The sequence below is a fragment of the Copadichromis virginalis genome, linkage group LG20, assembly GCF_057382275.1.
Source record: "Copadichromis virginalis isolate Kocher_CV1m ecotype Utaka linkage group LG20, C_Virginalis_male_GT1.1, whole genome shotgun sequence".
NCBI lineage: Eukaryota > Metazoa > Chordata > Actinopteri > Cichliformes > Cichlidae > Copadichromis > Copadichromis virginalis.
This window is the reverse complement of record NC_140637.1, coordinates 31,439,397-31,458,462: the sequence shown is the minus strand read 5'-3', so window position 1 is coordinate 31,458,462 and position 19,066 is coordinate 31,439,397. Positions and strand designations below refer to the sequence as shown.

At 42.8% G+C, this 19,066-nt stretch overlaps 1 protein-coding gene across 4 annotated transcripts in view; it reads right to left on the bottom strand.

The window, feature by feature from the left end:
* Positions 1-19,066, bottom strand: part of magixa (MAGI family member, X-linked a) — a 63,497-nt gene that overhangs the window by 12,702 nt on the left and 31,729 nt on the right. For 2 of the 4 annotated variants that reach the window (XM_085443721.1, XM_085443724.1), the window contains exons 5-16: positions 18,220-18,339; positions 14,919-15,092; positions 14,661-14,841; positions 14,139-14,209; positions 13,462-13,629; positions 12,456-12,625; positions 11,842-11,935; positions 11,102-11,273; positions 10,296-10,932; positions 9,852-9,915; positions 9,207-9,425; positions 8,433-8,711 (exon numbers count right to left, since the gene is read on the bottom strand). In XM_085443721.1, coding sequence (XP_085299847.1) covers positions 8,433-8,711; positions 9,207-9,425; positions 9,852-9,915; positions 10,296-10,932; positions 11,102-11,273; positions 11,842-11,935; positions 12,456-12,625; positions 13,462-13,629; positions 14,139-14,209; positions 14,661-14,841; positions 14,919-15,092; positions 18,220-18,339 — 2,349 coding nt within the window. The remainder of the gene's footprint in view (positions 1-8,432; positions 8,712-9,206; positions 9,426-9,851; positions 9,916-10,295; positions 10,933-11,101; positions 11,274-11,841; positions 11,936-12,455; positions 12,626-13,461; positions 13,630-14,138; positions 14,210-14,660; positions 14,842-14,918; positions 15,093-18,219; positions 18,340-19,066) is intronic. The other 2 variants (XM_085443722.1, XM_085443725.1) reach the window with 2 other exon arrangements.

Sequence of the window (19,066 nt, the reverse complement as noted above, 5' to 3'; positions counted from 1 at the left end):
TTTAATGCTGTTTAAACACACGGTGTAGGAGGGTGAATGCGAGCGTGTGAGCTGATAAGAAAGTGCTGAGATCACTGTGTTCAGTCAGTGGAGGAGGCACCGCGAGGCTACAGAGAGAGAAATATGCTTCAGTGAAGCAGAGGAGGAGAAGTGTGATAATATCCAGGCTGACAGCTGCAGGCAGAGAGCGATGAGAAAAACCCAAAACTGATAAACAGTCACTACAAATCTTTGTGTCTTTTGTATTTCTGTGCACACATCTGTCTCCCTGCCTTTGCCTTCATGCATATCCAGTTGCTTCTTACTGGACGATAGCAGCCTGGTCTCACAGGTACTATGAGACCATAGTTTCTATACACAGTCTCACATTTTCAGAGGACAAAGCAGTTTCATGGTCAGGCCCGCTTCTTTGTTACTTGATTACAAATGAAGCAGACATCAGAAATTTACTCAAAGTGCTGAATTTGTATTATAGAGCTTTTCACTGTAAAGAAGAGAGAGAGCAAGTAAAAAATCAACAGTCTGGTAAAATCAATGAATGGACTGGCCTGAAGTGCATGATCACAGAATTCTTTCCATTGTTCAGAAAAACTATTTTACAACATCTAACCATGTCAAGAACACTCTCGGGGCGTGTCATTGTCACTGGTGGAACTGGGTCACTGGTGTTCATTAATCACGTGACTGCTGATAGCAGTCATGAATTATGAAGTGTATATGGTTATACGCTCTGCTCAGATTAGGACAGATCCTTCAATGACCCAATAACAGCAGCTGCAGACAGTAAAAGCAGCCCAAGAGTTTCTCAAGGTGAAGAAATGGAATTAACAGCCAGTCAGCTGATCTCAACCCAACAGGGCAGCTTTTCAGTTATTAAATAGAAAACAGAAGGCAGAGAGACCCACAAGCAGCAACTGAAGGTGACGGCAGTAAAAACCTGTAAAAATGCAGCATTTGGTCTTGTTTTCATTCAAGTATTAAAAACATTCAAAATCATTTTAACTTGTTTACTTTTAAGTCTCTAAAAATTTGGGGATGTGCATAAAAATATCCAAATATTCCCAAAAGGTTCACGTCTGCACTCACATCTTAATTGTCTGATGTAAAACCAACCGTGGTGGTTTACAGATACAAAAACTGTGTCCTCTACAAATCATAGCCCCCCCCCATCCCAGAGGATAAAGTCCTGTGTGTCTCCTAATGACAGTGCCCCGTGTTCCCTCTTGGTCCACTGAACAATGTATTTTTTAGGCTCTGGTAAAGTTTTGCCGTAAAAACAAAGTAGAGACTAAGTAAAGACCAACCTCCTTTTCAGCTTGACACATCACGTCAACAGTTTCACACAAGTCTCTTGTTTTCGATGTAGGGTGGGGGTAAAGTGTGGGACCGAAACTACAAGTTAAAGAACTTAAATTATTGAAGAAACTATAAAAAAACTTTAAAAATTGTGCCAAAAATCCATAAATCAAACTTCTATTCAGCCGTTTTTTCTGCTCAAACATACAACTATTTCATATGTCCTGACATGTACTTCTGGACATTTCCTTCTCCTTCCGTGTGAGGCCTCTCTGGGTCTGACTCCATGAATCATGTATGAGAACATTTGCTAGATCACTTTCTCCAACCACAGTTCTGACTCCAGATGTGCTGCACAAAGAAAACCAATAAAATATTAACCTGTTGAGGAAAAATTCAGCTTGATATCTCAAAGTAACTAAACATTCATGATTTTCACCACAACACCACAACCAGCACCACGATCCAGACTCTTTGGTCAGGCGGCTCATCGTGTTTTTGTTTATTTACTGTCCTTGTGGTAAACTCTGATGCAGTTTTCTGTGTATGGCTCAGAAAAGATGCTGTTTGGTTGTTTGGGGTTTGAATATAATACCAAAAATGATTTACTGACGTTGTTATGCGGCCAAAAGACCCTCCTGTGCCTGCACACAGAATAAATCCTCATCATAAGACCTCTTCCACATTCCTCAAACATCACACATACCTCCTGTCTGCCCACATGAACCCAGGTGCTTTTCTGCTGGTGCAGAGTCGCAAACAAGTCCGCTCTGCCTTCTCTCTAAAAGGCTAGAGGCCATGTTAACATATCAACATCAACACATAACAGCTAGCTTCATGACACTCATCACATTTTCCTGTCATTTGATGTTTTGTTATCACCAGCTGGCATTTTATAAATGAAAAAAAAAAAAGAAAAAAACTCAGTAGTTTTCTGCACACTGCTGCTTTAAATTAATTTTTACTCAAGCCCAGGTTATTTGTGTGTGGGACTTATAAAGTCTTATTTGGTATTCATAATCCTGCAAGTAAGTGGCTCCTGATTCTAGACCTGCGACACTGGAACTTTTCCCCCCGGATAAGACACGCTGCTCTGACTGTTGAAACATGAATAATTGTATTTCAGATTAGGCTCTGGCTCTAAACCAGCCTTAGGAGTGAAAAACAACCCCAGGAGACACAGTTACATGTTGGGGAAGCACACAAAGAGCTCTTGGAAAAAACAAAAACCTAAATTCATTTTGTATCTGCATATTCAATATGTTCCACAATTTCATATCCATCTATATCTACAGTTCACATGTCTGTAGCTCATGAGGTGGAAAAGGTAATCCACTAATTGGAAGGTTGGTGGTTCGAGCCCGGGGTGACCGAGGGACTCTGATGTGTTCATTGTGTAAATGTTCGATAGTGCTTCTATAAATGGGTGAATGATGCACGTTGTATAAAGCACTTAGACTGCTTCAGTAGAAAAGCGTTATTTAAGAATCAGTCCTCACAATATTGCAGTTTGAAGTCTCAAAACATAAAATATAGTACGGAAAATTTCCCAAGGCGTTCCCGAGCCAGCTGAGAGATGTAATTTCTTCAGGATGTCCTCCATCTACCCCGGGGTCTCCTCCCAGTAGGACGTGCCAAATATCCTCACCTACGAGGCACCCAGAAGGTGCTGGAGTCACTTTATGTGCGCCACAACCAATTATTGTTTTTTTGTCAGCATTATCATTGCCCTGCTCACTGATTTAGTCCCACCTCCGACTGGCTTCAGAAGGCTCACCTGCACATATATAAAGCCAGCCTACAGGTCCAGCCCTAAAGAGCAACATGGGGCCCCCCATCTGCAGGAGGGGCTGTCGGAGCATCCTCAAAGTCAGGTAGTTACCACATGAACAGCAGGAGCACCTATTATTACACTTTATTCCAATCATATTGAATCCAATAACTAAAGTCATGCTTCTCCCACTAGTCGCCATGGGTCATGAGCCTGAACCATGAAGTGGCAAATTATAATCTGTACTTTTACACACATCAGTTCACACAGTTTCAGTAAACTCAGCCTCACACAGAGTCCTGAGGTTCAAATATGTTTGTCATCACTTTTATGACAGATTATAGCAGTGTCATAGCAGAATGTTTGCAGTGATTTTATTGATGCTTCCCATTTATATACAGACTATAGCCTCTAATTTAATATAAATACTCAAATATGACCACATGTAACCAAGTAATACCAGCACGCGTCACTGCAGCACGACATAACTGAATTCTATGTGTTTAGAAAGTCAGAGTTATGCTAATAAACAGATTTTGTCAGCAGCGCAATAAGCAGATGATGTCTGAGTATTAATATTTGGAGTTTTATGCTGTGGGACTTTTACGGGTGAATGGTTAAATACATGAGGATGTTTCTCGTTGCGAGGACGTTGAGTCTGTAGCTCACCTTGGGAGAGCTTCAGAAGACTGCTAGAGCACAGGTGAGAGTTCAGGTTCAGGGTAAGAAGCACGTTAATGCATCATGTACAGGAAGTCCTCACAAGTGCTGAAAGACAAATGTGTGTGTCTGTCCAATTTCATAGTCCAATAAGCCTGAAGTCACCTGCGCTCCAGTTTGTCAAACACACACAGCCCAGCTCATAATTCTGCTGAATTATGGATTAAAGCTGCTATTAATAGAAAGTTTAACATCTCCTATTCCGAATGCTAAAGCACGAACAGACGCATTCACACTCGACACACGACCGCCTCGGGAGCACAGGCTGACGTTTTTTCAGAAATTCTTTGAGTCACGGCATTCCTCTGGGAATCATGGGAGCTTTGCTGTTCATAGTGTGACTGGAATGGGACAGGAAAGAAGTCAGCATGTATAACAACGGGTCAGTTTTTAAATAAGGACACGTAATGCTCATCACTATGTATCATTTTTGGTCCTTTTGGCTATTTGGTGGTTGTTTCCAGCCAAAGATGGATCTGGCCACAGTGATGTCACCCATTGGTTAACCCTGTAAAACCCAACCCATCAAGAAATAGCCAGAAAATTTAGATTTTTTTGGAACTGGGATGATTATTAACCCTTATAACAAAATTCACTTTTTTTTTTTTTTGCTATATCATGTTTATGATTTGACATTTGATACATTGGCAGTTTTTGGCAACTTTTTATTAGCAAAAATGTTCATTTTAGACAAAAAAAAAAAAAAAAGAGTTTGGTCGATAACATTTTGAAATTATGGCAAGTATTGATCATGTTGATGCGATAGAGGTCTCAGAAACTCATCTATCAAATATGATACAAAGGGTTAATGAGGCGCTCTTGCTGCTGACTGATTCTGCTATTACCATCTTTGGATGCTGAAGCCAAACAAGGGGTCACATGTGACTGAAAAACCCAGGGATGCTGCACGCTCATGGTGAAAATATATTTATTTGTCCCTTTGACTTTAAATGGAATTATAATTTACAACTCAATGTTGTTTCTTTTCAGTGAGGCTTGAAATTAGCAACTGAGACCAGAAATTCATTAGAAAAGTGTTTACATTTTCTCAAACCTCCGTACAACATGACTTCTTTTTGATGTCAGAATGATCCAGGATATTATAAATAATCTTTTATTTAACTATCATTCATAATTAAAAACACAGAGATGGAAAATGAGAGGAATAGTTGAACTATAAGGATTAATACGGGCTACATATATATTCTCGTGTTAATTTTGGGACTCCTTTAACAGTGAACCACAGCTGGAAATAGACAGCACATCTGGACACAAACAGGCCGGCAGATGAAGCTAAGCTCTGAGTGAATTTCAAAGGGTTATGTCATGAAGATTTAATATTACATAACTTACACACAGGCGCACACATTGTTTTAATATTGTCAGAAAACAGCAAAGGTAACAAAAATTAAAGAACTATTTAATTAAAAATTGAAATTTGCTACCAAGCTCATCCTTCAGCCCTGTGCATGTTTGCATTACTGATGATGTGGGAACATACAGTAAAAACCACATCATACAGTCTGAGCCACAGTGAGGACCAGACACCTCACAAAGGTCTAAACTCAAACTGGTCCACACACACACACACACACACACACACACACACACACACACACACACACACACACACACACACACACACACACACACACACACACACACACACACACAGTTTCAATGAGGTGAAACTATTTCAGACATTCCTGAGAGCTGATACAGATTGAGGAGGAGAACAAGGAGACAGGAATAAAAGGGAGAAGGATTTAGATTAAAGAGGGAGCAAGGGAGGAAACAGATTCATAGTAGCTGGAGAGAAACATGTTACCAGCTCTGACTACATTCAAGTGTTTCTTCCAGATGCTGCAGTAAGTGAAAGCCTGTTATTTTGTCCTGTACACTGTGGACTCTGATGCCACTGACACCCAGAAACAGAAACAGTTATTGCTGCCACTGCAACTGTATTTTCACAAAACTTCACTTTCCCTTTTGTGTGGTGGACAAACATGAATCAGTGGACTCCTCAGTATCTAATCTGATATTACTTTTTAGTATCAACTGGAAGCTTTGAAGAATCTCACATTAGATGAGAATCATCAAACATAAAGAAGCAGCATGTGGCTCTTTAGATGAGAAAGAAAACATTTTCTTAATAAGCTAGTGTTGGTTAGGGTTCAAATGTACTGCTTTATATAGGTTTTTCCATTATTATGCAAACCCAGGACAAAACTCATTTAAGATAACAGTGTTGAAAGGCAACAACTTCTAGTTTCTGAAATGATTCTTCTTATGCAACCTCACCCCAACAATAAATGGTTCACAGGCGATCTGGTTAGAGCCTGTAGTCAGATGACAAAAAACCCTCTTAAAAAAAACTTTACTAGGGAACAAAGCACAAGAGGAGCAGGCTGTGAAAACTTGTTCCACAGCAGTGCACGTACAAATTCAGGAGTACCTTTGACCCACACACAGCAGGACTCTAAATCAATACGGCTCAGGCACAGACACGATGATGGACGGACCTCCCAGAAACCAAGTCAGCCTTGAATTTAGAAGAAAGCTTAAAAATCCAAACTAAACTTACATTTGGAGTCCTTGACAGTTTTCAGAGCTGACTGCAGTCGCTCCAACATGATGGATAATTCAGACCTGAACCGAGCCGAGACCTCAACAATGCTCTGTCCTTGTTTCTCTGTCCTCACTGTTTGTCCTTCTGTCTCTCTGTGCTGTCTGCGTGAAGCAGGTTGCGGCTCTAAAAGCAGGAGCTGGACTGAGTGAGCTGAGCTGCAGTGAGTGATAGAGGGACAGTCAGAGGGGGCGGGGCTTATGCAGAGCAGATAGCGGTGGGAGGGAAATTACCCATGTGGAGGGGAAGGAATGCTAACAGTGGAGATGATTGTTATATTTCCAAAGGAGGAGGTGCAGTGGAGTGCTGTGTATCATTGTCGCTCAGTTCTCTGTTCCTTCCAGCTGAATGCCGACCAGAGAAGCTCAGGTGCAGCTGAAATCAACCAGAGAGTCGCCACAAACCCAGCTGTGGAAAATCCCTCAGTGCTTTTGCACAGCTACTGTACTGTGTCCAGCTTCTGCTGCTTTTTGTGTCAGCTCCACCACAGTTTCAGGAGGAGGGAATCTTGGACTGCATTTATGTATTACTGTGCTGCTTTTATCTGAAAGCTTTAACTCCTCCCTGTACACCCGCGGCTTGTTTACATGTGAAACGAGTTGCTTATTAACCCAAACTAAACTGTGATATGCAAATCTAGTGCCCAGGGTTATAGTTACTTATAAGCTAAGTGCTCTTGTTTTGTAATTATTACAAGTAACCTTTATTTTATTGCAGCTGAGTGCCTTAAAATCACAGCAGACACGTATAAACATCAGTAAGGTAACTCTGGCCTGAGGCTGACGAAGCCATTTTTCTCAGCTTCTATTGTAGCCAGAATGTACAGAAGGAACATAATGGATATCCGGTTCAAAACTTCCTGTTTCTCCTCTGGTCCTTTTTAACCAATACAGATAAATTTTATCTGCATGCACCAAAGCTTGTTCAAACAGAAACCAAAAATGTACCAGTATAAAAAGTCTTGCCCTTCCCTCCAAAATCAGATGTTTGTTTATTTGAATATGAACTTGAACTCTGGATCGCTGGTGAACAGTAGGCTTGAAAAACAATTTTCAAGTTTCCATCATTTATTTATTTATTTTTTTCATCCTATATCTTCAGAGAGATTGAAGGATTTCAATAGGTTTTATTTTTAACCCATTTCAAGTGTCAGTGGGTAACATTTCCAACTCTGTGATCCAGCCCACTGAATTCCTTTACTTTTAAATTACCCACTTCCCCTCGGGCTAAGTAGAGAGGTTGTGTTTCTTACTTATGCATCACATATATTACCAAATGAAAGTCCCTTTCAAGTCCAATAGCTCTCTCCACTAATTGCTTTTTCTAACAGTTTGATTTGTCGCCATTTAGTGATCAATGGAAATAACTTGTTTGCTTTCTCTTCTTGTTTTGGATGAACAGTCAAATTTTCTTTTTGCTGGAAGAATAATATCGCCACAATTTAACCACTAGACCATCTAAACAACATTTGCTTAATGATAATTTGAAGCAGTTGTTTTTCTATTGTCCGTTTCAGGTATATTCTTCTTGAATCCTGTTTCTGTTGTACTTCTTTGTGCGTCACACACAGGAATGTCAAACTAGGACGGATAAAGTGAGGAAAATAATCTACGATACTAAACACAGACCAGGGGCCCAAAGGGGAGGTTAACAAGCAACACAAGCAGACTGAGGGTTTAAATAGAGGCATGATGTCATTAGGGAGAGAGAACACAGCTGGGGGAAACAAGGCACAGGTGAACAAAATCAAACTAATGAGACAAATGGGAAATAAAGCTAAATACATGGCACAAGAGACAGCACCAAAATACAGTACAAAGTAATGACACAGAAAAAGACCTAACACAAAGACTAAGCCTGGATACGAGGAAACAGGGAGCACAGGGGAGGTAAAAACAAACTGAAAACTCCAGGACCTAAATATAACCTCAAAAGATGACCTAAAATACAAAACTCAATCATATAACAGGCGGTGACGCCGACAGAAGCTGGACATACGGAGGACTCTTTGCCACTCACCTCCACTCACTTCCTGAGAGGCGATAACAAATCCAAAGCCTTCTCCTTGTCGCCTCCTCAGCTCCACATCCACTGACTTTACTCCTCCTCCTCTTCCATCCTTAGGAACGGCTCCTAGTCCGCCCTCTCTGAGTGCAGGAGGTCCGCCGGCACTCTCCTCCACGCCCAACAAGTCACGTGGCTCTAAGGTCAGCGTCACAGGAACTGAGTCCAGGAAGCTAGTGCTCTGGATGAGGGCCGAGGCTGGAGGTCCGTTAGGCGTCTGGGCAGGAGGGGCACCTAAGGATTCAGTTCAGCTTTATTTGTATTCAGTCACAACATCTGTCATCTCAAGATGCTTATAGCTAAGAATTAGGTGACACTGTGGGTGCAACGGGACCCACATCATCTAAAAATGATCATTCTAAAGAAACCTGGCATTTTGGATTTGCTTGGAAAGCACAAGATTTGTTAAATGATTCCCTTAATAAATGATTTTCCTTTGCCTCTTTCTGGCTTTCTCGCTTTACAACAAAAAGTATTTTACTTAAATATTTACACAGCCCATCATAGTTAAGTAGAAATATGTAGAAGTGTAGAAATGTGCTGAAATATCTGCCTTTTGTTTTCCAATTTTCTGTTAAATAATAAATGCATTTATTATTTTCCTCTGCAGGAGCTGTTTCTGAGGCAGAACTGGGAAATCATGTCACTTATACACCAACAAAAACAGCTACTGGCACAGTCGCCACTCACTTAGCAGCACACCTCACTACTACTCTTGGATGCTTTTACCTTGGTGGTTCCCTGCTGCTGGTAGTTGCCCCTCCTGGGGACTCTCAAGAGCCAAGCCAGCCTGGCTGAGTGGAGGAATACCCCCCACCAAGGCACCCGTGGACGGGGAAGGCATGTCGGCTGAAGTGTTGGGGTGGGAGGAGGAAGGGCCGGTCATTCCGTGCGGGATGATGAGGCGTTTGTAGATGTTGGGGGTGACGACTGGGGAGGATACGGGAGCTGACGGAGGAAAGAGTAAGCCCTTAAGTTCTCATTATGTCATATAGATATGATCTAAAGTTAAGTAGTTAAAACCAGTTAACCAAACCAGTTAACCAGTTAAAGTTAACCAAACAGTGAGTGACAATAGAAATTAAGTCTAAGCCTCCCGATGTGAAGGCATTCAAAATGAAAACACATTATTGGCCATTTCTGCATGCTTATTTACATTCTAGGAATTGCTGGATAACCTATGCTGTTCAATAACATTGATTAGTTTGCACCAAATATAACCAGTGTCAAAATGCATAAACATTTATGACACAATCATTGGCTGATGAGACGAAGACATCCTGCAGCCTGAGCCCGACATACTTAGATTTGCATTGGTGTTATTAACAGTCACAGTCATCAGTGAATCAGGGTTGGGGTAACGGGCGTATCTACCTCCTCTGTAGACCAGAAGTACAACCTCTCCCTGCTTGGTGTGTTCCTGCAGCACTCTCTGCACCTGAGGAAGGAAACAAACTCGTGTTTATTACTTCTGATGGAACTTCTTTAGTGTCAGATCAGTTCCTCACTCATCACGTCACATTAGACATCGGTTAGTTTTCATTAACCAATGGCTATGTCTGTCAGTAGTAAGAAGGAGGGCTTAGGCAGGTAAACTACTGTGATGAGGATTTCTTTTTTAGGTTAAACAGGACCATCTCTCTTTCCTTGACACACAGAAATAAAACACCTCTAGGATATACGGAGAAATATCCACAAAACTCCCATGAGCACCCATGAGAGCTTCCCTCTTCCCAAAGACCAACTGTTCACTGCTGAGCTAACGTCAGTCAGAATATCAAGGTCGAGCGAGGTGATAAAGCCATGAAAATCTTTTACCTGGGAGAAGCTGAAGCTTTGGACGTCTGCTCCATTGATCTTCACTATAATGTCTCCTGACTGCAGCGACAGGCACTGCCTCCGATCCCAAACCCGCCTGACTACTGCCTGTTGACCCCCATTTCCTCCTGCTGTCACACTGAACCCCAGTCCCCCGCTCTCACTGCGGCTGAGAGCCACCGGCACGAGCTCCCCGCCGTGGGCTGTCCCCGGGGACCCGGCTCCAAGGGGGAGCACCAATCCCGGGTTTCCTCTGGATGCTGTGGAGGGTGCTTGGTGATTGGCCGGGCACCCGTTAAAGCCACAGGGTGGGATGTCTCTGGGTGGGGTCAGAGCGAGGGAGGTCTGAGGCATCAGTGGGCGATGCACAGGCGGACCAGGAGGTGTAGAAGAGGAGGGGGTGTTGTTTGTGCTGCTGGAGCTGGTGGAGTTTTGGAGGAGGCCCGTCTCGGGCTGAGAGAGCGCAAGTTTGGTAAGAGTGTGTGAGGATGAAGAAGTGATGGGGAGCGTGGAGGAGGATATGGGGAGCGTGGATGTGGACAGGTCACTCTCTGAGGACTTGGAGCTCTGATGTTGGAGAAGGGAAGTGGAAGAGAGGGCGGGGAGAGTGTTGCTGTTGTAGCGAATCAGAGAAGACCTGTGAGGAAGAGCAGAGTGGAACAGGCTGAGCACCATTACTTCTGAGATCACTGCTAAAGCTGCGCAGGATTTTTCCCAAAGGACAGAAGAACCTTTGAGGTTCGTTTTCACAAAAAGAATCCGGGAAGCACCACGATGTGTGAGGTACTGCTGATGCCCTCACTGACCTTCGAGTTCCTGCATTGGATAGGCCGCCATCAGAGTCACTGTGATTGGTAAGCGTCCTCTCCGCTGGGTGTGGTGGACCCAGTGGGGTATCAGAAGACGTGGGGGTGGGTGGGCCCGTGAGTCCATTTGTCATTGGCTGAGTGGCATAAGAGGGCGGGGTTTGTGCCAGGCCTGGATTATAGAGAGAAGAAGATGAATCTGCTAATTTGTGTTTTATTTTTAACAGCTGTCAGAGAAAAGCAAAGTTCTTAGGTTCAACTCTGATGTGATGTGTTCTTTTACATGAGCTATAAATAAGTTCAGAGAGCGAGACAATGGGACCCTCCACGCAGACACGCCGACGGGTCCCACAGCAGGATAAGCCATTGTGTTTTGTTTATCTTATTTTGATAACTTTCTCACTTTGTAGAGACTTTTCATTGTAAACTCTCGCGCTTTTGTTCTGCCTTTGGAGGCCTTTGATCGGCTTTCCAACAAGAAATGTTAAATACCCCCGCTGGGACCCCTGAGCCGGCAGCTCATTACATCATCCTCCCTGGCTACAAATAGCAGAAATTAGTAAAATTACAAAATAATCGTTGTGTTTTTACAATCCTTTATTATTTGTTAATGTGCCACATTATTATGCAGTGAATTAAAATAAATTATTAATGTTTCTAAATTAAATTTGTATCACACAGCTGTGATGAGAGTAGAGGACTGTAAATGTAAACCATGTGGTTTCCACGGTTGCTCTGACCTGGCGTGCTGCCGTTGGCGTCCAGAGTGCGGCTGTAGGTGAGGTGCGTCAGGCCTCGGCTCAGGTTGCCGGACTCGCTGGGGGTCTGCGGCTGCTGAAAGGTCGGATATGAGGTTAGACACTTTTCCCCTGGTAGTGTATGTCCCACGAGTGGAGCCCACCTCACAGATGAACCACTGATTTAAGGGTCTAAATATTTGCACGGCTCACTTTTAAATGGCTGTGCAAGTCTTCTCATCCCCAATTATTAAAGATTGGCTGTCTGCATTTGCAAAACAAGAACAAGACACGATAACTCATTGTTTTTATCTCGGCTCTGCTTAATTTTGTCTCTGCTTGTTTGTATAAAGAGGAAATGTTAGTGTGTGCTAAAAGGCAGCTATTTCTTGTATTTTATGCCTGTTTTTACTGGCTGTGAAGTCATTGATCTCTTACACAGGCCTTAAAGTTTCCCACAGCAGGCAGAAGAGGAGTCATGGGGAATCTTTTAACTTCAAAGCACTGAAATGTTTCACCCTCTCTATGGGAAAAAAGTTTTAAAAAATCACACTAAAATAACTGATATTTAAACAGTTTTATGCCCTTAAGTAATTAAAGTAAATTTAGGGCTGTACCGTCTCCAGGCTCTGTTTGGGACAGCCGTCGGGGTTATAAAGCATCGGGTATCCTCTCCTCAGCACCACATCCACGCTTTGACCCATCGGTACCGACTTCAGCATCTCCACCACTTCTTTGTGAGAGCGACCCAGCACACAGGTGTCGTTGATGTAGACCAGGATGTCCGCTTCGAGGAAGCAAAATCTACTGGTTAGAGTCTTAATGTCTAACAGGACATGCAGGAGTGCATATGTGCAGCTGCTGCAGCTGAAATCTGTGATTACCAAAGAAATTAGTTTACAGTTAGAATCCAAAGACATGAAGCACACATTTTTACACTCAGTTTGACTTCCTGAAGCATCTCTGTCTGTCCACAACAAGCATAATCCATCATTTGAGTGAGAATATTGATGTTTTACGTTCTCTCGCCTTTCAGTGAGCAGTAAGGTGAACAGGCACAGGTACAAAATCCAGGTGTGAACCGAGAGGACTACAAGTGTAAATGAGATTTAATGTTTTGTGTCTTCTCATTCTGGGTGACAAAGTTTCATCTATTTAAAATGAAAACCACAACACGTGAACAGGTCTTAAGCTTGTTTTTTCCGTAGCTCTGTTTCATTCCTGATTCCACGCTGATCTCAGAGCATGTGAACCAACCCACAGGGAGGAGGCGTGGGTACGTGGGTCAGATTAAACTGTGTGTGAGAGCGCACGTGTGTGGATTAGTTGTAGATCATGAGATTAGTACTCAGCTCTTTATTTTTCTTAATCAACAGCACCGTAATCCTCCACAGAGAGAGAATCTCAACCTCTCTCCTCTGACCACCTGACCCACGACAACAACTCCCACTTTATGATGCTTTTTATGTGATTATGAGAGTCCAGATTGTGATTTGGGTTTTGAAACGTCCTGCTTTTACATTTGAACACATTTTACCTGGATTTCAGAAACCTGGATCCAAAACCATGTAACAGATTCAGGTTTGTGACATAACTGAAGGTAAACTGTACTGTGATCAGTACCTGTGTTGAGAGCAGGCGGTCCTCCAGGTGTGACGCTGTACACCTGCAGAAACTCTCGGGGTCGACTTCCTCCAACTATGTTGAAGCCGAAACCTCGAGGACCTTTAGAGAGCCGAGTGTGGATGGAGTAGCCCTTCAGCTGACTGGGCTGGTCGGTGAACTCTGGGACTGAGAGGCGAGAGAAGACATGGGGGACAAAGAAAGGAGGCAGGCAAAGGAGGAAAAACGATGAAGAGAAGGGAAAGAGGAAATGTTAGTCCTATCCTCGAAGGATGCTTGTATAACTCGAGGTTCATGTGCAGGAAGGGAGGACGTGGACTCTTTCTTTCCGTGTAAAACTCACAGAGGACAGGCATGCATCTATATTGTTCTTTTTTCTTTCTGATTGGTGTGACAATAAAAACAAAAAAAGTGGAGTTTGTGTGTCAGTGCTGCCCTCTGCTGGCTGCTGCTGCCAGAATGAAAGCATCCAAGGCAGTTTGTGTGGAAACGGGAAGTTTCAACACAAATACCACCTCAAATAAAAAGCATTTAACTAGAATTTAAAAATAACATATAACCATTTGAGGGTATGACTGTAATATTTTTAAATGTCCTTCAGAGAAGCAATTATGTGACATAATCATGAACAAAACAAGATGAATTGCATGTGAATGAATGATCTAAAACCGCCTTACGTTCTGTAGAAGACGTCGTCTCTTTGTTCTGAGTTCGAGGATCCAGCCAGCTGGTCGTCTTTGAATTATGGCTAATGGACAGAGGAACACACACATCCTAATTACCACCACCACCACCACCACCATCATCAACACACTGGACAATATAATCTGACAGATTGAGGATAAATTAAAATGTAGTGCTTTTTCTGCCTGCTACTGGAAATTATTATTTTTGCAAAGACAGGAAACATTCAGCAACTCAGCTCAGTTTCCTGTTTGTGGGTCTCATGTCTCAGTTTGCAAGAAAATAAAACAAAAAACTGACTCACACAACAAAAACAAGCAGGACTGGTTCACAGAATAAGACATTTAAAGGATCAAATATTTTGTATGTACCAGACTTCATTGGAAAAAAGATAAATTTAAAGTTTAAACAGCATTACAGCGTCCATGGCTTTCCTCAACATATTTTTCTGATGGCCATAATCAAACGGATTAAATCAGCTGACACCAGAAGAAGAACTGATAAGTATTTCTCACTCGATGTAATACGGCTCCCCTGAATCACTGTAGGCCAGCTCCCAGTTTTCCGGCAGCGGACCTCCCACTCCCGCTCTTCCCCTCCCTACTCCTCTTCCCCCTCCTCCATTCTCCATTCCTACCGCGGACTCCCATGACTGGCTGAGAGGCAGGGTTGTGGGCGGGGCTCCAGCTGATCCTGCTGGTAGAGAATCTCGTCAACGCGCAAACACACCTGTGCAGGTAAGACTGGGATGTGTTACATGTGAGCTTCTCTACCCGTCAGCCCGCTGTCCTCCTCACTGTTGTCCCCTTCCTCCACAGCTTTCTCCAGGTTACTCAGAGACTTGCTCCTTGTCCTGAAGTTCCTCAGCAGGTTTCGATGTTCCTGGTATGTGATTGGTGGACTCTCTGGGCCAATGTGGACGGGGCGGGGCGTCCCATAATAATTCCCTGTGATTGGATGAAACAGAACAAACTGCTGTTTGAAACAGCTCAGGTTTGATGAACTTTTATAGTCAGAGATTTACACATTTCATATCTTCCTCCAGTTCTTACTACTCCATCCTTTCCAAAGGCTCAAACAGTCAGATTTTGTTAGGAAGTTTCCCCAAGTGAGTGAAGTGACCTGAAAGTAATTATGTTGTAAGAGTGCTGGTCACCAAATATATGCCCCCCACCTACGCCACTACTAACTAAGGCGGCCATGCTAAATGATGTTTAGGCTGCAAGATGTTCACCACAGCGTTCTCTTTCATTTAGGCGAGTGCTAATCGAGCTTTGTGCTGCTGAGCGGTGAGCACAGATCCCACTGAAAGGATGTTAGGCCCGCGTGGAGTCTGGAGACAGTTTGGTCAGAAACAAGCACATACAGTGGCTTGCAAAAGTATTCGGCCCCCTTGAACTTTTCCACATTTTGTCTCATTACAGCCACAAACATGAATCAATTTTATTGGAATTCCACGTGAAAGACCAACACAAAGTGGTGCACACGTGAGAAGTGGAACGAAAATCAGACATGATTCCAAACATTTTTTACAAATAAATAATTGAAAAGTGGGGTGTGCGTAATTATTCAGCCCTGAGTCAATACTTTGTAGAACCACCTTTTGCTGCAGTTCCAGCTGCCAGTCTTTTAGGGTCTGTCTCTACCAGCTTTGCACATCTAGAGACTAAAATCTTTGCCCATTTTTCTTTGCAAAACAGCTCCAGCTCAGTCAGATTAGATGGGCAGCGTTTGTGAACAGCAGTTTTCAGAGCTTGCCACAGATTCTCGATTGGATTTAGATCTGGACTTTGACTGGGCCATTCTAACACATGGATATGTTTTGTTTTAAACCATCCCATTGTTGCCCTGGCTTTATGTTTAGGGTCGTTGATGCTGGAAGCTGAACCTCCGCCCCAGTCTCAAGTCTTTTGCAGACTCCAAGAGGTTTTCTTCCAAGATTGCCCTGTATTTGGCTCCATCCATCTTCCCATCAACTCTGACCAGCTTCCCTGTCCCTGCTGAAGAGAAGCACGACGGCAAACTGCAAACGGACTTCTTATGGTTTTCTGTTAACAATGGCTTTCTTCTTGCCACTCTTCCATAAAGGCCAACTTTGTGCAGTGCACGACTAATAGTTGTCCTATGGACAGATTCCCCCACCTGAGCTGTAGATCTCTGCAGCTCGTCCAGAGTCACCATGGGCCTCTTGGTTGCATTTCTGATCAGCGCTCTCCTTGTTCGGCCTGTGAGTTTAGGTGGACGGCCTTGTCTTGATAGGTTTACAGTTGTGCCATACTCCTTCCATTTCTGAATGATGGCTTGAACAGAGCTCCGTGGGATGTTCAGGGCTTGGGAAATCTTTTTGTAGCCTAATAATAATAATAATGGATTGGATTTATATAGCGCTTTTCAAGGCACCCAAAGCGCTTTACAATACCACTATTCATTCACTCTCACATTCATACACTGGTGGAGGCAGCTACAGTTGTAGCCACAGCTGCCCTGGGGCAGACTGACAGAAGCGAGGCTGCCATATCGCACCATCGGCCCCTCTGGCCAACACCAGTAGTAGTAAGCCTGCTTTAAATTTCTCAATAACTTTATCCCTGACCTGTCTGGTGTGTTCTTTGGACTTCATGGTGTTGTTGCTCCCAATATTCTCTTAGACAACCTCTGATGCCGTCACAGAGCAGCTGTATTTGTACTGACATTAGATTACACACAGGTGCACTCTGTTTAGTCATTAGCACTCATCAGGCAACGTCTATGTGCAACTGACTGCACTCAGACCAAAGGGGGCTGAATAATTACGCACACCCCACTTTTCAGTTATTTATTTGTAAAAAATGTTTGGAATCATGTCTGATTTTCGTTCCACTTCTCACGTGTGCACCACTTTGTGTTGGTCTTTCACGTGGAATTCCAATAAAATTGATTCATGTTTGTGGCTGTAATGTGGCAAAATGTGGGAAAGTTCAAGGGGGCCGAATACTTTTGCAAGCCACTGTATGTAGCTTGCTGGAGATCGTGTTGTAGGGTCCTGGCGGTGCTCCTAATAGCCCGTGTCCTGGTATCTCTTCCACACTCTTTGGCCTGTGTTTCCTTGTGACGGCACGTATCTCATCCTAGATGAGGTGAAATATCCGTGTAACTATGATTGGTCTGCAAGTATTGTCTCGTGACACTGACAGTGATGAGGACATAAACAGAAAGCAAAATTAGAGAAAAATCAGCCCGGAGGGATGAGGAGAAATCAATGACCTGCGAAACCGTTTCCTCTTTGGAGGTCGTCATGTTGTTGCTCTCCAGAGCGCCTGTTCTCACTTTGATTTGCACCAAAGCAGCTGAAAAGCATTCAGAGTGGTTTGTGCTTCCGGCTGATGTCCCTGAGGGTTATCTGACTTTGTGGTGGACTGTGATGATCAAGTGATCCCTTAATTTCTTTGAGCTGTCTTTCTCAGATCATCCGCTTGCCTTCCTGTGGCCCCAATTTGTGTTAATTTGAGATTTTATACCTACTGTTGTATCAGCTTTTTAAAATTAAGCTTTACACCAACCAGCGCAATTTCAGTTTCTTATACGAGGATTAAACAAAACAATTAATCAAATTGTATGAATAGTGAATCATCTAATAATGTGAAGGCACAGCAGTCTTTTGTTTTGAAATGTTTTCAACAGGAACTGAAAATAGATCAACTGTCAAATTAAAATGTTCGGGAGCATTAGTGAGAGACGCAGAGACGCATCGTTCGGTGTGAAACAGACTCTATGTGTGAATTCTGTTTCTATTTTAGTTTCATTAATCCCATCAGATTAATACGGTGGAGTGCTGTGTGGGGGGAGGACAGAGGGGGAGGCAAGTTTCATTTCTGAGGTTTGGAGGATTAGAGACACAAAATCCTCTTTTCCTCATGCCTCCTCCAAAAAAAACAAAAAACAAACCCGAACACAGTTTAAATTAGTCATTCCACACTGTAAAAAACATCACACCGTGATGAATAAATCACACTTTTCATTCACTGGAGTTTCATATAATCTGAGTACATTTTCATTACACTGCAGTATTCCTGAGGGTGTGTTTGTTTTCCTTACCTTTGAATTTGCCGCTCTCCAGCAGAGCTCCGGACTCCTCCAGAGAGAAAAATTCCTCGATGGAGACAAAGTTGTAGTCCACACCTGAAATCTCTCCATCTCGAGGCTGCCTGGTCGTACCTTCAGGGAGGGCAGAGTCATGTGATCACTGGGTGTACGCTGGACAGGTTTTGTGTTGTTGGAGAAAGTGAATCAGAAGATGAGGGTACAAACAAGGGTATGTTCTTCCTAAAGATGGCACGATACCACTTTTTTAAGTCTGATACCGATATCATAAATTTTGCCGATACCGATATGAATCCGATATCGTGTTTTTTAATCAATAAAACTGTTTTTTAATATCTTGCTGCTTTTTGTATAAGTTCATACTCAAGTTTAAATAAACAACAACACTAAAGCTATTCTGTTATACCTGTATGTAAAAAATACAACAAAATATTTCATAGTTCAGCAATACTGATCAATCTAATAAACTTAAACCTGCTCCATCCTCCCTATTCTGGTATTTTAAAGAGTACTTAGCAGAAATATTAAGCAACCTAACTAATAGGGTTGCAAACTCCCAGCAAAAAAAAATAGGGAACCACCCCCCACCCTCCACCTCATGATGCTTAATCGACGTAATCAACTTTAATTTGATGCAGTGTGAAAAAAGATGCACAGAAATCAATTATTTTTCAAGAATAATGAAATAGATTCAACATCTTTCTTCTACAGAAGTGCAGACTGCACAGATGGTACCTTCCCAAAGGAAAAAGTACTATAGCTTACTAGGGTATATTAGACTTAACAGTTACTATATACAGTAATGGACTTCTATTAATTTTACATCAAATTAAAACTTTGG